The sequence below is a fragment of the Ziziphus jujuba genome, chromosome 8 (assembly GCF_031755915.1).
Source record: "Ziziphus jujuba cultivar Dongzao chromosome 8, ASM3175591v1".
Taxonomy (NCBI): Eukaryota; Viridiplantae; Streptophyta; class Magnoliopsida; order Rosales; family Rhamnaceae; genus Ziziphus; species Ziziphus jujuba.
Window position 1 is genome coordinate 23,666,881 of NC_083386.1, and position 19,932 is coordinate 23,686,812.

At 28.5% G+C, this 19,932-nt stretch overlaps 1 protein-coding gene across 1 annotated transcript; it reads left to right on the forward strand.

The window, feature by feature from the left end:
• The first annotated feature begins 10,661 nt into the window (after nt 1-10,661).
• LOC107414171 (putative expansin-B2) lies at nt 10,662-12,672 on the forward strand. Its single transcript, XM_016022269.4, has 4 exons — nt 10,662-10,886; nt 11,015-11,127; nt 11,671-11,858; nt 12,158-12,672. The coding sequence occupies exons 1-4, from the start codon at nt 10,727-10,729 to the stop codon at nt 12,483-12,485; spliced, it is 789 nt and encodes a 262-aa protein (XP_015877755.3). The 5' UTR covers nt 10,662-10,726; the 3' UTR covers nt 12,486-12,672.
• Nucleotides 12,673-19,932: the final 7,260 nt, after the last annotated feature.

Consider the following 19,932-nt stretch of genomic DNA (forward strand, 5'->3'; position numbering starts at 1 on the left):
TTTTTGTCGGAATATATTTTTAAGATTCCAATTAAAGTTCAAATTTCTTCTTCTTGTCGATTTTGCGATCAGATATCTGTTGGTTGGGTTGACTCGCGTAGTCCTGCTTTTTTTGTATATATTTGTTTAGATTATATGTATATATATGCTGTTTTTTATTTAGTAGGGAAAGAAAAGACATAAAAAGTTTTATATTTCTTTCTTTTAAAGTAAATATGTAAGGGAAATTCAGATCTAAAATGGTTTGCACATGTTTTTTGCAGAGAGGAACAACTTCATTGATTTTGGTGGTTGAGAAATTCAGATACAACTTCAAGAAGGATAGGATTCCAAGTTCCGTTTGATTTTGGTGGTTGAGAAATTTAGAGGTAAGTTATTAGACTTTTTTCTCATTATTTTTGCATCAATTTGTGAAATTTGAAGTTCATTAGAAGTGGGAAGGTGAAAATTAGTTTTGGAAAGTGTAGTGAAGCTTAGGTTGTGAAATTGTTTGCTGTGAAGTTTGGAGATTGTGAAGTGAAATTTGTGTTATTTGATTTCTATGAAGTTATTATGAACAATGTTTGAATCTCATATTGATTGCATCCATAAAATCAAAACATCAAACCATTAAATGTGTCATCGGATATGCATCTAAAAACCCTTCACATTTTTCTTCTATTTGATATGGACTTTACTCCTAAATCTTTTAAAACTGATCCTAAATTTATTTTTAATTTTTTCTGTTTTTTTCGATTGAAGGATTTGATTCTGATGTGTCAACATATTTTTTTTCCTTTTCTTACGACGGATACATGGACTTCCATTCAAAATAACAATTATATGACTCTTACCGCTCATTTTATTGATGATGATTGGAAGTTGCATAAGAGAATTATAAATTTTTGTATTGTCCAAAATCACAAGGGTGAGACAATTGGTAAGGTTATAGAAAATTGTTTAATTGAATGGGGTATTGAAAGGGTTTTCACAATAACGGTTGATAATGCTTCTTCAAATGATGTGGCTATTAATTTTGTGAACAAAAGATTAGATTATTGGAAAGGAAATGTTTTGGATGGTAAGTTTTTGCATGTTCGTTGTGCTGCACATATTGTAAATTTGATTGTGACATTTGGATTAAGGGAAATTCATGATAGTATTGCTGGAATTCGTAATGCTATTAGATATGTTCGATCATCGCCTTCAAGGTTATCCAAATTTAAAGAATGTGTAGACAAGGAGAAGATGGAATTTAGAGAAACCGTGGTTTTGGATGTGTCTACTAGGTGGAATTCTACCTATTTGATGTTGAATTCGGCTTTGAAGTATCAAAAAGCTTTTGATAGGATGGTAGATGATGATGGTTTTTTTCTTGGATATTTTGAGGAGGATGAAGTTGGAAGGAAGAGAGCTGGGCCACCTCAAAGTAAAGACTGGGATAGTGCAAGGGTTTTTGTGAAATTTCTTGCTACTTTTTATGAGGTTACCTTAAAATTTAGTGCCTCTTTGACTGTTACTTCTAATATATGTTTTCATGAATTGAGTTTGATGTATAATGTACTTGTTGAATGGAGTAATAGTCAAAACCATTTGATGGCTGATATGGCAAAGAAAATGTTGACAAAGTTCGAGAAATATTGGGGTTCACTTGGAAATGTCAACAAGTTGTTACTTATTGCCGTTGTGCTTGATCCACGATATAAGCTAGAATATGTATCATATCTTTTTGAGGATGCTTATGAAAGTGGTATGGTTGAATCTTTGACTAAGGATGTGAAAGATACTTTATATAATCTTTATGACTTTTATAAAGAAGTTGATTCTATGGATGAGAGTTCTAAAGTGTCTAATCCTAATGATAATCAATCAATACAAGCACAACAAAGTGGGATGATGGTGGATTCAATGGATGATGGAAGTATAGATGATCGTCGGCGTTTGAAAGAATCACAATTTAAAAAAAGAAAAATGGTGAAAAATGTATTGGAAATAAAGAATGAGGTTGATAGATTTTTGTTTGATCCATGTGAGGATGTGGAGAGTGAGAAATTTGATATTTTGGGTTGGTGGAAAAATAATTGCACAAAATATCAAATTTTATCTCAAATTGCAAGAGATGTATATGTCATTCCAATTTCTACAGTAGCATCTGAATCTGCATTTAGTACCGGAGGACGTATTCTTGATGCATTTCGAAGTTCATTGGGTCCAAAGATGGTGGAGGCTTTGATTTGTTCACAAAATTGGTTGAAATCAAATCCTATGAGATATGATTATAGAGTTGAAGTACCAATTGAGGATGTTGCATATTATGATTCTATTGAATCATGTACGAATTTTTTTTAATTATTTGTAATTTTATTTTTATCATGTTTTTTAGAGCTTTTTAAATGTTTTTAGTAATATTTTTTTAAATGTTTTTAGTAATATTTACAACGTCTTTTTAGTATTTATTGATTAATTTAATATTATATTTTAATTTGTTTAGGAGCATCTTGTGTTACAAAACAAAATCTACCTCCATCTAATTGATCTATGATTGCTTGGTAAGTTTGTTGTTAATTCCAATTATTTTTTAAATTAGATAATATTTTAGTAATATACTAAATTGCACTTAAGTTTATTGATTGCTAGTTACATTTAATATTTAATGTGTAATTTTAATGCTTGTTGAAGGATGAATGGAATATGGCTTTGCATGGCATATTGTGATAATGAGATTGTGGTTGATGGTGGTTGCTCGTGGAATGAAGTGTGTGGAAGAAGACTATTTAAAATAATTTTTATTTTTATGTATTGTTAGTTTATTAAATTCTAAGTTAATTTTGAAGTTTAAGATATCAAATATAGTTGTATTCTATTTTATAACTAATATTGGTTGTAAACTTGTTGGAGAATTTATTTGTTGTTGTATGATGTATTTGTATAATTAGGTGATAGCTATAAACTTGTATTGTAGTTGTATAGTTTTATGTTGTATTATTTCACATGTTTGATGCTTAATAGTTAGTTTATTTAGTATTTTTATTTAGGTGAATGTATGTTAAAATTATTTAAGTTAGATAATAGTTTGAAAAAGATATTTAATTTAAAATATAATGCATGAATAATAATATAATTAAAGATTGATAATTAAAAAGGTCTAAAAGAGATTTTTAACAATTTTGGCTCAATGTATCAAAATTCATATCTCAAAATAGTAAAAATAAAAAAATTTGGGCCGAAATCCATCATGAGGTCCAAACTGGTCCAAACCAAAAATAAAAAAAATTGGGCTGAAAGTGAAGCTCATCATAAGGCCCAAACCGGCCTAAACCAAAAATAAAAAAATTTGGGCCGAAGCCCATCAGAAAGCCCAACCCGGCCCAACCCGTGAACCCAACCCAAACCGAAAAATAGTCATTCGGTTCGGTTCGGTTTTGTACCCAACCCAAACCGAACCGGTCGGTTCGGTTTAAAAAAGTTCACAAAACTGAACTGAACCGAACCGAGCCCACCCCTAGGCGAGCCAGTAGACCGAGGATGCAACGCATACCATCCGAAGGTGAAGATGTTATTGGACATAGATGTAGCCGATGCGGTGGTGTTGGACATTATAGGCAGAGATGTACGAATCCATTATCTTATGCTTCGAATTAGAAAGTTTTAATTTAGTGTTATGGTTTAATATGTTTTGATAATTATTTCATATATTGAATATAATATTTTCTACTCCACGGTGGAAGATTTATTAGCAATCTTTTTTTTTTTTTTGAATTTAATCCTAAATGAAAAGAGGCTTTTTGGAATTGATTTTCAATCTTTAGTTTACATATCATTTTATGAAATGTCCAAATGATTTTGAAAATAAAAACAAACATATATCAATTTTTCTTTTATTTAACCTTCCAGAAGTTCGATCTACAATTAACCTTTGCCCTCGATATCTCCGAGTCCCAAAACCTTTGTTGGTAATCTGAATCCATTTATCTGCAAATCAAATACAACAAAACATAACAGATGGAGGAAACATTTTTTCCGACACGAGAAAAACCTGAAGGACAATTTTGCCGCCTGGAGGAATAAATTTTCCGCCTGGAGGAAAAAAAGAGGAAATATTTTCCTCGGGGTGGAAAATTTTCCAGAACCTAAATAACATACACCTAACGGGATTTGTGCAACAATATAATGAAAATGGCTAAAGAATATTTTCAAACCAGCGCATAATACATTATACATTAGTAATGTACATTATACATTGCTTCCTAAGGATAACCTATAGATATATTATAGTTTCACATTCAAACCTCCCATTAAATTCAAACAAAAACACAACTTCACAATAGTTTTAATTTCACATTTCACATTCTAACCATGCAACACAAACATTTCTGTCACACCAAATAACACAATATTATAAGCATAGCGCATAATGACAAGGTTCAAAATTGTAAAACTCATTCAATACAGCACAACTAAAGGTTTTCAGATAAGTTCGTTATATTAAAGCGAAATTAGTTTGCAAAATATTTTCTATGTTGTACAGAGAAGCAACTTACATTAATGGGGGACAAACCACCACCAATGCTTCTCTATCTATTTATATATATCTCTCTCTCTTAATCTATCTCTGTGAGTGTATGTGTAATTTTATCAGCTTGCACTTGTAACTCCACGATCGCAAATTTTGTGCTTCAATTTTCTGCTCAGTCCATCAGTTGCTCCTCCAATGCTGAAAGAAATAGAAAATCAATATTAGTAACCATGCAGCAATCAAATTTAGCATATTATATGTGTAAGATGTGCATATGAACAAGAGCATATGAGAAATTTGAAAATTTTCCACCAACAGAAAAAAAACCACAAGAAGCATAAACCCTTTTAAACAAATATAATCCATACAATTAGGTATGTCTAACCAGTCATAAGCCAGATCTCAACATGAAAACCAAGAAAAACAACTAACACTCCAGTTAAAATCTCTGTTCTGGTTGCCTAATCAATTCACTCAAGTCAAAACACTCCATATCAGCAAAGATATTAGCCCATCATTGCATGAGATGTGGTATGTGATTTCAATTTGTGATAAATCCTATGATTCAAATTAACCATTTAGTGACACTTGGTTCTATCCTTTAGAACCACATTCTCATGTCAGCTAAAACTTCTGAAATGCTCAATAAGTTTGGCTGTAAAAGTATGGTTACTGCTAGAGCAGTTAATTCATAATGCATTCACTATAATTTTAGCGGGCAATGTCCTGTAACCAAATAGAAACGCAGACTTCCATAGTTAACCATTGGAATAAAAAATTACTTGATAAACTGATTTGGGGTGGTTGAGACTGAAGGATCCCTCTCATGGCATCACATTGTCCATGAAAATAAATATTGTTATAATTACAGCTTCACAATAAAGAACTGAGCACATAGCCTAAGAACTGAAAACAAGGCTTTAATTTAGTAATGCTGGTTTAAAGCACACGTATATGGCATGGACTAGTTGCTCTAGATGTTCATGTTATTTCTACCCAAAAAAAAAAAAAAATTAAACTCCACACCTCATAAAATTTGACTAGAAAGCTAGTTTCATCATCAGAAGATAAAAGAGGAAGAGAAGTTTACTTGCCAAATCTGTTCAAGCTGAAATGCAAGAAATCCAAACTTAAAAAGCTTCAAAACTCAACAATGACATCTCACCAAACACCCATCTAAAACCACATGCAAGGTTCCCATCGGATAGAGAAGCCAACAAAGAGTGATATTGATTTGGGGAAAGTAAACATGACAACTCCAGTACTCAAGTATTCTAGGAAACTGAAACTCTTTCAATCTGACATGAAGGCATAGAAAAGGTCTATATACCATCCACAAACAAGCCTTTCATTGTCCTCTCAGCAAAATTCTTAAGCCCCACATATTAGTAAAAATATCAAACACCTTTGATGAATATTCCTACTCATAAAAATGATTCAATTATACACATTTCCTACTTCTTTTTGAAATATTTTCCTATTTTCCAAACAATGACAGTTCTTCCTTTTATGCTTCCAGCTTCATTTGTCCAACTCTCAAATTTAGATTCTATAGTAGTAGTGGTAGTAATAGTAGTAGAAGTAAAATCCACTGCCAGTGGAAACTCAAGTGAGAGCATTGAACATGGTGATAATGGGTTAACTAGTTTTCATGAAAATCCCACCTCCTAGACCTCATAGGATAATACTGGTTTCACATGGTCAGAGTGAAGGAAACCTATATAAGATGGCTTATAGATGAGTTGCTGATCCAAAAATTGCACTGACAAAGAAAGGAAAAGCTGAAGCTGAATAATGTGGGAAAAGAATCAAAGAGATGATTGAGAAAGACAATCTTCTCTATATATCTCCCTATAGAAAAGCACATGGAACATTTGAAAAGTCCTGTTCGAGAGCACTCAAGAATTGCTGGTCTGAGAGAAGATCCTCTTCTAAGATAGCATGATTTTGGTACATAGAAGAGCCTATTCTAAGAGAGCAAGATTTTGGTACATACTACACAGATTAACAAAACCCACTTAGTTTTTTTAAAATCTTTATGTGATCCTTTGAACTGGGTTTGATTTAGATTTTTCTTTTGGGAAAAGGGAATTTTCATGATGAGGAGCATTGAGAGTAGACATTGATATTGGAAGTTTTCAGCAACTAGTTGATAGAAACCCAAAAATGAACAAGGTGATTGCCTCACATAGTCTACCCCTTCGGACTGTTTATAATGGGGTGGTACAAATAACAAATGGACGGCTGAACAGTTTGTGAGACTTAGAAACTTGGGTAATGGAAACACGGTTGTTATGGAGAAAGGTTATAGTGGAAGGTAATTTTCTTCTTCATCTTGATACTGAGTTATCAGGAATAGGGCAAAAGCATGCATTATATCTCAATTGGTACAAAATCTTCAAATAATCATACAATTATATAATTATATATATATATATATATATATATATATATAGCTTAAATGAGACGAGACCCAAACTATATGTATAATGTTCTGTACACCAAAACTAGGTCAAAACAATTTATGTGGTAAATCAGACAAGTAGACATGATGAATTATCTCCTATATCTGTTATTTTCTTTCTCGGACCTTAGGAAATATGATTTCAGAGGGTGCGTTTGGCATATATAATGGACTCTCTGTATGATAGAAATATGAAATTATGCCCTAACTCTCTCTCTCTCTCTCTATTTCTATTTCTCTTTCTGTTTTGGAAAATTATATGAAAGTTGAGCACAGTGGAGGAAGCTGCACGCACCCAAAAAGAATGCTCTGCTATTTGACTCGGAATGCAAGCAATAGTGAGCTATGGCACACTTTCTGTGTACTTGAAGATTTTAAGCAAACAAGAAGAAGAAAAAAAATGTTAAAGTTGTTGGAAGCACCGGTGCTTTCAGAGAAAGGTTACCTTGCAGCTATGGCAACGGCTAGCCCCTGGTGGGAGGACGATGACGGCGAACGGCACTATAGTGGTGCAAGGACGATTACGGCGGCAAACGGTATGGAAGGCGTTGCCTTTTGTGTGTCTCCTCTGTCTCTGGTAGCTCTCAATCGAACGACTCTTGCCGACGCAACAATGGACGAGGACAATGCCGGCGAATGGGAGACGAATGTCGGTGAAAATGGTGGCCGGGATGGTAATTTTTGAAATGCCCTAGCTGCGTTTTCAAAGGGAAAGTAAAAAAAACAAAACCGAAACCAAAAAAAATAACTAAACACGACAAAAGGCCTTTTGATAGAGAAAAGAACAAAAAAAAATAAAAGAAAAAATATAGATAAGGGTACTTTAGTCCAAAAGGGTAAAATATTGGTTAGTTTTAAAAAAAATAAAAAAATTTGCTATTCTTCCAAAAACAATTTACGGAATGGCTAGTTCTGACAAAAACCCTTTATATTAGTTGTAAGATTTAAAGTTGGGCAGATGTTGGCACCAGAAGTAATTTGATGAAATGGCCAAATTAATTTCACGGACTAAACTAAGCCCCCCTGTATTGGGCTGATAATGGTACTAGGCTCGTTTATTCGAGTAAAATTAATGAGGCCCAAGGTTGCTTAAGAAAGATCCAAGGGCTTATGAAGATTTTGTCTTTTTAGTTTTTAACTTTTAAAATTTTAAATATATCTAAAAGAGGACAGCAATATATATACATATATATATACAAAATAATAAAAATAAAAAACGTACCACAAATAAAGATCAGGGATATAAAAGATTATTCCAATAGATTACTCTGTGAGCACCATGTTGCCTTTTGTTTTTTTGAACTTTAAGAATATATTGAAGAAACAAGAAGCAGCAAAATGTCCTTTTCTGGGACTAATACAGAAGCATATATCTAGATATTAATCATCATCATTTGCACTTAATTTGTTTAGAATTAATGTGTGCTACTCCCTTTTAGTAAGTGCCAATCATAAACTCTAATAAAACTTGTAGAAAGTTTTTAAAACTAGTTACGGGATGTACTTCTAGTTCAATTTTCAACTAAATGAGAAACTTTATTCACTTAAAAAAAAATTAACAATTAAAGTTAGCCACAAATAGCTACTAGGTACATGTATTCAATGATTCTATCTATCTATATATATATATATATATATAGTTAAACTTATAATACGATTTAATGATTTCAAAAAATTAATAATTTTTTCTTAATTTATATTAAAATTTAGGATTTGAAATTTTAAAAATAATTAAATATAAATTTAATAACATATTACAATTGTATTTAAATAAAATAAATTAAAAAGTATAATAAGCCAACAAACAAGACTGCAAAAAAAAGTTCCTTTAGCATAGGTATCACCTTGATGCGCGTAGCTATTGCCCTAAGATCTTTTGGTCTGCCTGGGTAATGCATTGATATGCCCATATGGTTAGTAAATATATTTAAATTTAAATTTTTAATATAATTTAATAGTTAAAAAAGAAAATTATGATATTAATATTAATATTAAAAACATAATTTGGATTTGTAATATATATCCAATCTATATATATATATTGATAAAATTTTGCCATAGAATAAAACAATAGAATTGTAAAGGTAAATTTGAATGAATAATATCTTAATTATATATAACTGGATTCGGTAGGTGAGAGTTCATTCTCAATAAGATTTTAAAAAATCCATTTAACCAAAAGTGTTTGTATGAATAATTCCGAAATCTTTGCAATAAATTACACTCGAATTACGTCCACGTATCCAAATGGAACTATAACAGTAGAAAACATAATCTCCAATTAACAAACATAAAATCACGTCCAATATTGTCCATCAAGCTCATGGACAAGTTTCTTTCCAAAAAACCCTCACGGACAAATAATTAATTATTGATTCAAACCACACCGTCCCATCAATCTGGTTTTTGAATAAAATAATTAAAATGATACACGATAATCAAGGGAAGTAACGAGCAATAACCACCATCAACGGCAAAATCCATGGAAAGTTTTTGAACGTTTGTGGGCAAAAGATTATATTTAGGACCCCAATCTCACCGACAAAGTTGTTTTCTATTAAACTATGGATTAGAAATTTATTTTGCTAATTAAAGCCGATTTTGCAATTAGTGCAAAAAAAAGAAACACTCGTGTATTAGTTAGGTCAGCTTATTAGGAATTTTATGGCTAGTGCTTCGGCATTTAATCGGATAAAAAGGTTTTCCCTTCTGATTATTTTAATTTGACTGTCTCTATAAAATTAACAAATTTAACTGCTAAAATTAATTGATTATAGCTTTTGGAGAGATTAATTAAGCAAAAGTAGAATTTCATTTGGAAAAACTGATTTCACTTTGTACAATCGGTCAATGAAAACAACCCCTTTTATTTTTCAAACTCAACTTGAATTTAGTTTCCAATTACCCATTAATAAATTAATTAATTTACAAGTTAAAAATCTTTTTTTTTTTTTTTTTTTTTTTTGTGATAAATTAATCAATACAAAATCCATGATAGATTCATATTGAAAAGTGACATGCAAATGGGATAAATTAATATGTTTAAAGAAAATAAGAAATGGAAGAATATATTTGTTTGGACGTAGGACGCCCTAATCGTTAGAATATGGCTTACATGTTGGATTGTTACGATTGTAACAGTAGTGCTATTTCATGAACAGTAGTACCACCCCAGGCAAATTAATTATGCAATTAAATAAATATTCTTTTTAATTTTGTTTCCCAATTAATATACTAGTTAACAAAAAGTGTGCTTCAACTCGTTATCGAAAAAGTATTCTATTTAGCTAACTTTCCTTCGCTAAAAACAGAGATATATACAATTTTTTTCCGATAAATTAAGAAGGGCGATTTTTATACCAGACTTTGAAACCATGATATATGGGGTTAGAAAAAGTTTGTATATAGAGGGAGAAAATATACAAAAAATTTAGGACACCTTTAATTATTTTATCTGGTTGTTATATGCTAGTATCGGCATATCCCAAAATTGACAACAAGTCTCATTCATTCTTTGATGTGATTATTATTAACCTGGGTTAATTAAGTTAAATTCAAATCCCAATTATGAATGACAAAAACCAATAACACTAATAAAATTAATTATTTGACGTGGATTGAAAATGGCCACAAGGCTCATCATTTTTCCCTCTATAAATATACTAGAAAAAGTTTGTAAAAGACCAAATATACGACTCAAAGTAGCATTAAGTTTGATTTTGTCAAAAAAACCCAAGTGGTGTATAGTAGTAGCAGTGAGTGTACTCATGGCTAGTGTATCTCTTCCATATCTACTTGCTTTGCTTTGCTATTTGGAGTTCTGTTTTTGCTTTAACCCTAAACACTTGAACCTTTCAACCATCGCCAAGCACTGGTCTTCTGCTAGAGCTACTTGGTATGGAAGCCCTAATGGTTCTGGAAGTGATGGTAATTTTTGTGTTTATTGAGAGAAACTCATGAGAAGAGAGTTTATTAATTTATAGTTTTATTGGTCATAATACAATTTAAAACTATACTTTTGGTGAATAACTATATTGTCATATATATTCATGCAGGAGGATCTTGTGGGTATGGAGTTTTAGTATCACAACCTCCATTCTCTTCCATGATAACTGGAATTGGCCCCTCTCTTTACCAATCAGGCAAGGAATGTGGAGCTTGCTATCAGGTATATCTAAGTATTGACTTCAAACCACTTCTTTAATTTTGGAAGTTCAACTTCAAAACCTTTCAAAGAAAATTATGTTTAAGTGTTTTGTCTACTTTTTTGGTCATTTTATTTTATTTTTTTACTTATAGACTCCAATATCCCTTATACATGAATATTTTCAACTACTACCTAATTATATGCTTTCTAAAGATATATACAAAGAGTAAATTTGAAAATTATGACTCTCATAACCTAATTATAACCTTGTCTTATACAATACGTCCATAGGAAACCGCATATAAAATATTTATATTACAAAAAAATTAATGGACTATAATTATATAATTTCCTTCTTATATAGTCAAATCAAAACTGCCGGTACTTTAAAAATATTTAATTTGCAAAACTTTTTTCCTGACTTTCTCTCAATTTCTTCTATTATTTTAGAAAAGACTTTTTGAAAAATGGGGTTTAGTCTTTAATCATTGTATTATTCACAATTGGGTATCATATTTTCTTATCTAATACAAAAGAGAAAATTGTATATATCAAAAAATCTAGGTCAAATGTACGAAACACCCATCTTGTTCAGGAAAACCAGTGAGGGTGGTGATCACAGATTTCTGCCCTGGATGTGCCGAAGGACCCGCACATTTTGATCTCAGTGGAACTGCATTTGGTGCCATGGCACTTCCTGGAGAAGATAAAAAACTACGAGTTGCAGGAGTTCTTGAAATTGGATATTCACGGTATATATATATATATATATATATATATATGCAGTTTTGTGTAAGCCTCTAATTATATGTAATCCATAAAAAATTAAAAAAAAAAAATTGACTACCGAACCTATAATTCACAAGTAAACTCACTATAGCAGAATAAATTATTTATACATCTACAAGTAAAGATTGACTTTGCTTTGCTTACTTGCCATTAATATTACACAATTTTATATTGAGACAAAAAAAAAATAGTAATAATAGTAATAATAATAATAATAATAATAATAATAATATTCACTTCTAATTTCTTTGCCTATTTTCAGTGTGGCATGTGATTACTCAGGGAAAACAATTGCATTCCATGTTGACCAAGGTTCAAACCCGAACTACTTTGCGGCAGTAATTGAATTTGAAGAAGGAGACGGCGATCTCGCCAGTGTTGAGCTGAAGGAAGCTTCGTCGGAAGATTGGCGTGCCATGCAACAATCATGGGGTGCAGTGTGGAAACTGGATGCTGGTTCACAACTAAAACCACCATTGTCGATCAAGTTGATATCTCAGTATTCAGGCCAAACTCTAGTTGCCAAAAATGTGATTCCAAATGGTTGGAAACCTGATGCCACTTACAGATCTTTAGTGAATTACCTATGATATATATTAATAATTAATCTTAACCTATACTTATGTTATTATATATATTTTGTATTTGGGTTTGTAATTCCCAAGGGACAGATTAGGGTAAGACCATTCTTGGATTTGGTTCAAGATGTGTGTCTTTAAAATAATATAATCTCAAGTTCTACAGAACAATGTACCAACTAATTAATGGCGTGTTACAACCAGCTTAAATATATGAGGTTTTTTTTTTTTTTTTGGTATAACCAATCAGTTATGGAAGATCGTTCCAGTCTCTTTCTAATCCAGAGTCTATTAAATAGAATTTGAAATTTCATAAATTAATGTTTATTTAAACTTGTAAAAAAAAAAACTAGAAATTGGTATGTTACTGAAACGAAACATTTACCTTTGTATGCAATATCATCTCCATTATCCTTCGCAAAAAACATTACTAGAAAAAATATCCCGAACTTTTCCTGCTTAATTAATGAGCAAAAATATGTTGTTAACTATTGGGCTTTATTTTCATTAAAAAAAAAAATTATACTACATATATATATATATATATATATATATATTTGATAAATATCATATCGCTTGCAAAAGGAATAAACCTAATCTTAAAATAAATAAATAAAAGTTCCACACGTTAGATTTTGCTATGGCCGGTCCTTGTAACATGGGGTTGTGACTAAGGAGAGAATTGAGGTGCTTAGCCATGTTTGGGCTATGATATGAAGTCCTCAGCTAATCTTTAGCCCAAAGGTCAGTAGGGCATAGAACTTGGTATTGGAATTTCACAGCATGTGCAATAACCTCGGTGCAAATTAGTAAACAAAATCATGTAGTGATTATGTGACCTAAGAGTTAATGGAGATAAGCCAAGTGAAGTAATAAGGTTGGATGGGTGGGTTTTTTTTTTTTTTTTTTTTTTTTGGGGGGGGGGGGGGGGGGGGGGGGTGGGTGTAAAAGAGGCATGTGTAATGGAAAGGAATAGCTATTATTAAAAATAGTTGTTCCATAATGTTAGCTTGCGATGTATTTGGTGTATTTTCAAATTAAAAAATAATTATTTAAAAAATAACTATTCCTTTATATTTTAGTATAAATATATTTTAGATATATCCTTACAATATTTATAATTGAGATAGTTACCATATGATAAAAATACATAAATAGATATAAAATTGACTTTTTATTAATTTTAACCAAATTTGAAAAATTTTGAAAACAAAAAATATTTATAAAGATTAGATTTTGAATCTAATTCTTACTACTAAATATATAAATTATTTTTATAAATAGTTATTTCCATTTTGATAGAAAGTGATCCTAATTTACTCTAAAATAATTAGATGCAATATGCTTGTAATCAACACGACACTCATTTTTATTTGAGGTTGAGGTCGGAATCGGATAGACGATCTTATGGTATTATTACGAGCACATTTTCTGAGTGCTACTTAATAATAATTATAGGTTCAGAAAGTACTAATGTTTTAGAATTGGAATTCATTATGAAAGTTGGTTGCATTTTTTTTCCCAATTTATTTAATTAATGATTTTCAGCCTTTTCACATTTCAGGTGATAATTTATGAAATGTTCTTACATCATCGTCATCTTCATCATCATCATCATCATCATCATCATCATCATCTTTTTTATTTTTATTTTTCTTTTTCTTTTTCTTCTTCTTGTTCCTGTTCTTTTTAATTTTCAATTTTTTTTTTCAATCAATGTTCTTGCATCTTTGAATCTTAGAAAAATATTACCTTACGTCCTCTAAAAATTGATTATATTTCAATTGGAGCTCTCATTAGTTTAAGAAACATTTACTAGCATCATTAATTTAAGAAACATTCACTAACATCCTTGCAAGGAATATGTGAATGATGATAACATTAAATGGTTTAAAGGTGATAAAGAAGAGATAAAATAATAATTAATAATTTGAATTAAACCATGATAGAGATGGATGATGGTAATTTTTAAAATCAGTAGGATTCATTGAATATAGAACAAGGAAAGGTAAATGATAATTCCCCTTTTTTTTTTTTTTTTTTTTAAATATCCTTTCATCCCATAGATATTTTTCTCTTTAACCAAACATGAAAAAACAAAATATTTTTTTTTTCCATCTTTTTTCCTCAAATTTTTCACAAATCCAAACATAGCCTGACTTGGATCACCACTAGCTTGTCACTGTTGGGACCTCAGTCTTATTTTTTGGTAAATGTCGGGACGTCAATCTTGAATCCCATATATGTAACTTCAATCAATTCTCCAACAATACAATAGTGCTGACAGAAGGGTAAAGTTGAAAATGAACTATGGACCTTAAATTCGGTGGTTTTGATCCATTATACTCAAGAGTTTAACTTTTCTGATAAAGAGCCTGTACAGAGATGTCAGAGATTTGAAACAAATGTATAATATACAGTGATAAAAATATCGATAATATAATTTTGTGGAAATGACAATATCAATACAAATATCAATGAAATTATTAATATAATAAAATAATATATAAAAAATATAATAATTAGAATATAATAATAATAAAATAATTTATAAATACTAAAAATTATTTTAAGTAATGATAATACAGTATTTATTAGCATCAAAATATAAAAAAATTAATAAATATATTAAATTTTTATATATAATTTATAATACATCATCAATATAAAAAATAATTTTTTAATATTTTAAATTGATAATCATATTCAGATATTTTGTGAATATAATAATGAATATTTCAATTCATTATATCATAATTTTTTTTATATGATTATGAATACACCAAGTATATTTATTTAAAAAGTATTTTTGTGAATATTAATAAAGAAAATAAATGATTTCTTATTTGTATTGGTATTAAAAAATAAAAATCTGACTTTAGTTTCCAATTTATTACTCCAATACTATAAAAGCTTAAAGAAAGGCATATCATTTATTTATAAATTACTAATCAGCTTAAATTTTTTAGTAAAAAACACAATTCATATAAACTATTAGCCTTGTAGAAGTATAATATTACAATGTCTCAATTTTTTATTTTTATTTTTTTTTCCATTCGAAAATATTGAAGAAGTGGGTTCAATCAAGGAAGAAAATGTCGAAGGAATCGGTGAAATTTCACCGACAATGTCGGTTGTTGCCAACACTCGGCATCGATATTGGGGGGGGGGGGGAAGAAATTTCCTTCACCATTGTCGTGTAATCTCGATGTTATCGGAAGGAGTCGGTCGGAATTTCGGGAAACAGGTGGGGTGTCAGTCGAAATGTTAGGAAATCCGTCGAAATCTGGGGTTGGGTGGGTCGGCTACCTCTCTTTCTCATCTCCGGTGACCAATTCAGTCCTCTGCAAGCAGCTCCGGCGAGAACCCAGCAATCCCGGTCGTGGGAATTGAAGAAAATCGGTTGAAATCAGCTCCGGGTACCTCTGCGGTTGTCTCACCAACGAGCTCGAGCTCTGAAACCTGTTATTTTCTTCACAATAGCTTGTGCATTTAAAGAAATATAATAAATGTCTGTTTAATCGACATCTCAATTATATACGTAAATTAATTGGCACAACACAATTTTGTTTGGTTGTTTAATAATAAAAATTTTGTATCTTGGATCACATACTAGAAGACCAGAGCAAAACAACATGCGAATATGATCAAAATAATAATAATAAACAACGTTGGAATATGCCACCTTACTCTTTGTATGCTGACCTCCCCTCCCTCTTACGTTTATTTATTTATTTAATTTTAATTTAATCATTCATAATAATTTATCTTCTATTCTTATACAACAGTTTCTTATCTTGTGTTTGAAGCCTTGAGTCAATAATGGCTACAGCGCCTATGCTCAGCATAATCTGATATAGATTTTTCCACGAGGAAAAGAAATTGGAGGGAAAGTGGGCAAGTGGGCAACAAATTCAGCTTCCGTCGGGAGTTACAGGGCAAGTGGGCAACAAATTTTTTCTGGTTTCGTGAGTTTGTCTAATAGGAAAAAGAAAAAGGAAAAAAAAGATAAAAAGAAGAAGAGATATTTGAAGCACATAATCCTCACCATGATTATGATATTGGTATCTCTAATCATTATATATCTTAAAATGAATGCTATATTGCTCCTTGGATAAATCCATATTATCCTCCACTTGTATAGTTGATTGAAATCGATAGAGAGAGATATACTTGGTATATCCACAATTACATGGGAAATTTATCTAATATGATGAGTTGGAATGCTTATTGTTATACTCGTGAAATATCTAGATATAATAATCAATTTGAAGCAGTAAAGAGTTCTTTTTAATATTGATGATGTATTATTAATTATATTTGAGAATTTCATGTATTTTAATATTATTTATTAAATTTTCTATATTTTGGTGCAAACAAACATTATATTTTCTTTATGTACAATTATTTTCAATGTCTATGGATTATGTTATCAATCTTATACTCTAATTCTTGTATATTTTTACATTATTTTATCATATTAACTATCTCACATGCAAAAATCTGTATTATAAATTAAATATTTATAGTTTCCGTGATTTTATCGACATTTCCATCGACATCGATATTTTCATTAACGTTTTCATAAAATTATATCATCGATATTTCCGTCGATATCGATATTTTCATCACTGGATAAGCCGATCCACCATGGAGGGGAAAGCAAAATATAAAATAAAATGTTAAATAAGGATACCAAAAATAAGCTAGCATTTAATATATATATATATGTATATTACAAAAGTTGGGACTTTCCATGGATATCTGACATATTTTTTTCGAAAAGTAATTGTTTAACAAAAGTAAAAGAAATTATTAGTATTATTATTTTGAAAGTAAAATAAAATATTTGATGTCATGGAAAGTTATAACTTTATTGCAAACCAGCATTTATTTTTGTGCGATGCACGACATATATAACCATAATAGATAATGTTAAATATAATATATAATAATTAATTATATTTGAAAATTTATTTAAAAATTTTATTGCTAATAATTGTATTTGAATCTTTTTTTTTTCAATCTATAATATAAAAGTTTATTAAAAATTATAAATTTGACTTCTATATATAATATTATTTAATTATGAAATTTAAATTCAAAAATTACGTATATAATTTTTTTCATCTATGGAGTTCTCTTATTTAATTTTTCCATCTATAGAATTTAAATTTAAATTCAAATGCATTTATATAATTTAGTTTAAATTTAAATATATTTAAATAATAGTTTCCATTTATAGAATTCAAATTCCAATTCAAATATATTTTTTTGTTCCTTGCAAGTTGCAAATAATTAATTTCCATATATTAAATACAATTAATGTAATTTAATTATTTATCATTACTACTATTATTATTATTATTGTTTATCCTATAAATATATTTTTACCTTATAAGATAAATTATTTATGGAATTCAATTAAAAAATGTTTACCTATTTAATTTTTTCCATCTATAAAATTCAAATTCAAATGTATTTATATGATTTAATTCAAATTCAAATATATTTATATAATATTTCCATTTACAGGATTAAAATTAAAATTCAAATATATTTTTTTATTCTTTGTAAATAATTAATTTTCCTATGCTAAATTCTTATATTTAATTTGATTAGTTAAAGAATTCAATTTAAATGAAATAATAGCATCCTCTATATCTCTTCCATTATTTAATATATATATATATATATATATTAATTTAAAGGATCTTTCCTTTTATATATGTTTTAAAATGTTTTTGATAAAAAAATTATTTTCATTAAATTTTATAACTCATTGTTTCTATTTACAATTATTTATACCATATATAGAATATTTTATCTTGTAAATATTAGTCAAACCCTGTACAAATACGTATATTTATGATTAATAAAAATCATGCCTTAACGTAATCTTGAAAAATCTTTAATCTTGTTTTATATTAAATATTAGATATTAGATAATTTAATATTGAATATTAAATATAAAATTATAGATAATTATTAATTTTCCAATTTAAATTTAAGTTTAATAATTATCATTCTAGATCAAATTTATCTATTTTTTATATTTAAGAATATAATAATATAATTATAAAAATAATTAAATAGTAGAATAATTATTTAATAATATTATTATTCTTGTTGATAAAATAAAATCATTACGGGATAGCAATTAAGATTCGAGATTGAATAAGATCATAAAAATAAATTTAGTCATAATCACAAATCAAATTAATAGTCATTAGTTTTGTACAATTTTCATTACATTGTAAGTATTCAGTTATACTTTTAAATACGAAATCCATATTCTATATAAATATATTGATCCATATTAATTAAATCTTATCATATGTGTACATATATATATATAAGTACATTTTGAGCATTTTTTGGAAAATATTGAAAAAAAATACATTATCCATTTTAAATTTCTGATAAATAGATCAATTTCATTAGTAATTACCATATATTAATCTTATTATTTTATAATAAAATTTATTTATTGCATATCCATGTATAAATATGTATTAATGTATAGAGTTTTTGTGTGAAATATCTTTAATAATAAAAATATTTTTTATTATATACATGTTTTTTTTACTAATCTATAAAAAATTCAAAAAGTAATCAAATAAGGAGAGAAAAAAATTTCTCTTGCCAAGTTTTATTCTATCACCAAAAATAAAATCTTCATATTCACATATTAAAGAAATTTCCAAAAATTAAGATCAAATTTTTTATTGCAAGTTTTATGAAGATTGTATAATTTTTATTTTTGGAAATATTATTTATATAAATTATTTGTAAAAATATTATTTATATAAATTATGCTAAAATTGTTGTACATGTTATTACAAAGGTTTATAGCCAAATCTTGATAATGCCCATACATTATGAAAATTTTTAAAAAATCAAGATCAAATTATTCCTTTCAAGTTTTATTAAGATTATGGAATACTTTAAACAATTTTATTTATGGATTTTAATTATTTATAATGCCTTTGAAAGAAAATAAAATGAATATAAGGAAATATATGGCAATGTTTTTAAGATTGTAGAATTTTTAAGGTAATTTTATTTTTGACTTTTAATTTTTTGTAATATTTTTGAAGGAAATAAAATAAATTTGAGGATGACACGTGACAAAAATTTTTGCTGACTCTTTTACTTTTATATATTATATAGATGTATATATTTAGGCAATAATTATGTTATAATATATATTAGGCCAATATCTAATATTAGACCACCTATATGTATAATATATGTATATATATTTGGCCATATATATGTATAATTGCGTGATAATATATATGTATACTAATTACGCCATAATTATATATTTGATAAATAAAATTAAATATTTTATTTATTTTCAATTTGTTTCAAAATTATTACCATATGTAATTTTATCAATTGTTTGATAGTTATGGATATTTATATCAAAAATTAATTTTATATATATATATAT

Bases quoted from the DNA above. Each gene is read 5' to 3' on its own strand.
- LOC107414171 (XM_016022269.4), top strand. From the start codon at position 10,727: ATGGCTAGTGTATCTCTTCCATATCTACTTGCTTTGCTTTGCTATTTG. The intron at 10,887-11,014 runs GTAATTTTTGTG...ATATTCATGCAG, and splicing joins TAATGGTTCTGGAAGTGATG to GAGGATCTTGTGGGTATGGA. The intron at 11,859-12,157 runs GTATATATATAT...GCCTATTTTCAG, and splicing joins CTTGAAATTGGATATTCACG to TGTGGCATGTGATTACTCAG.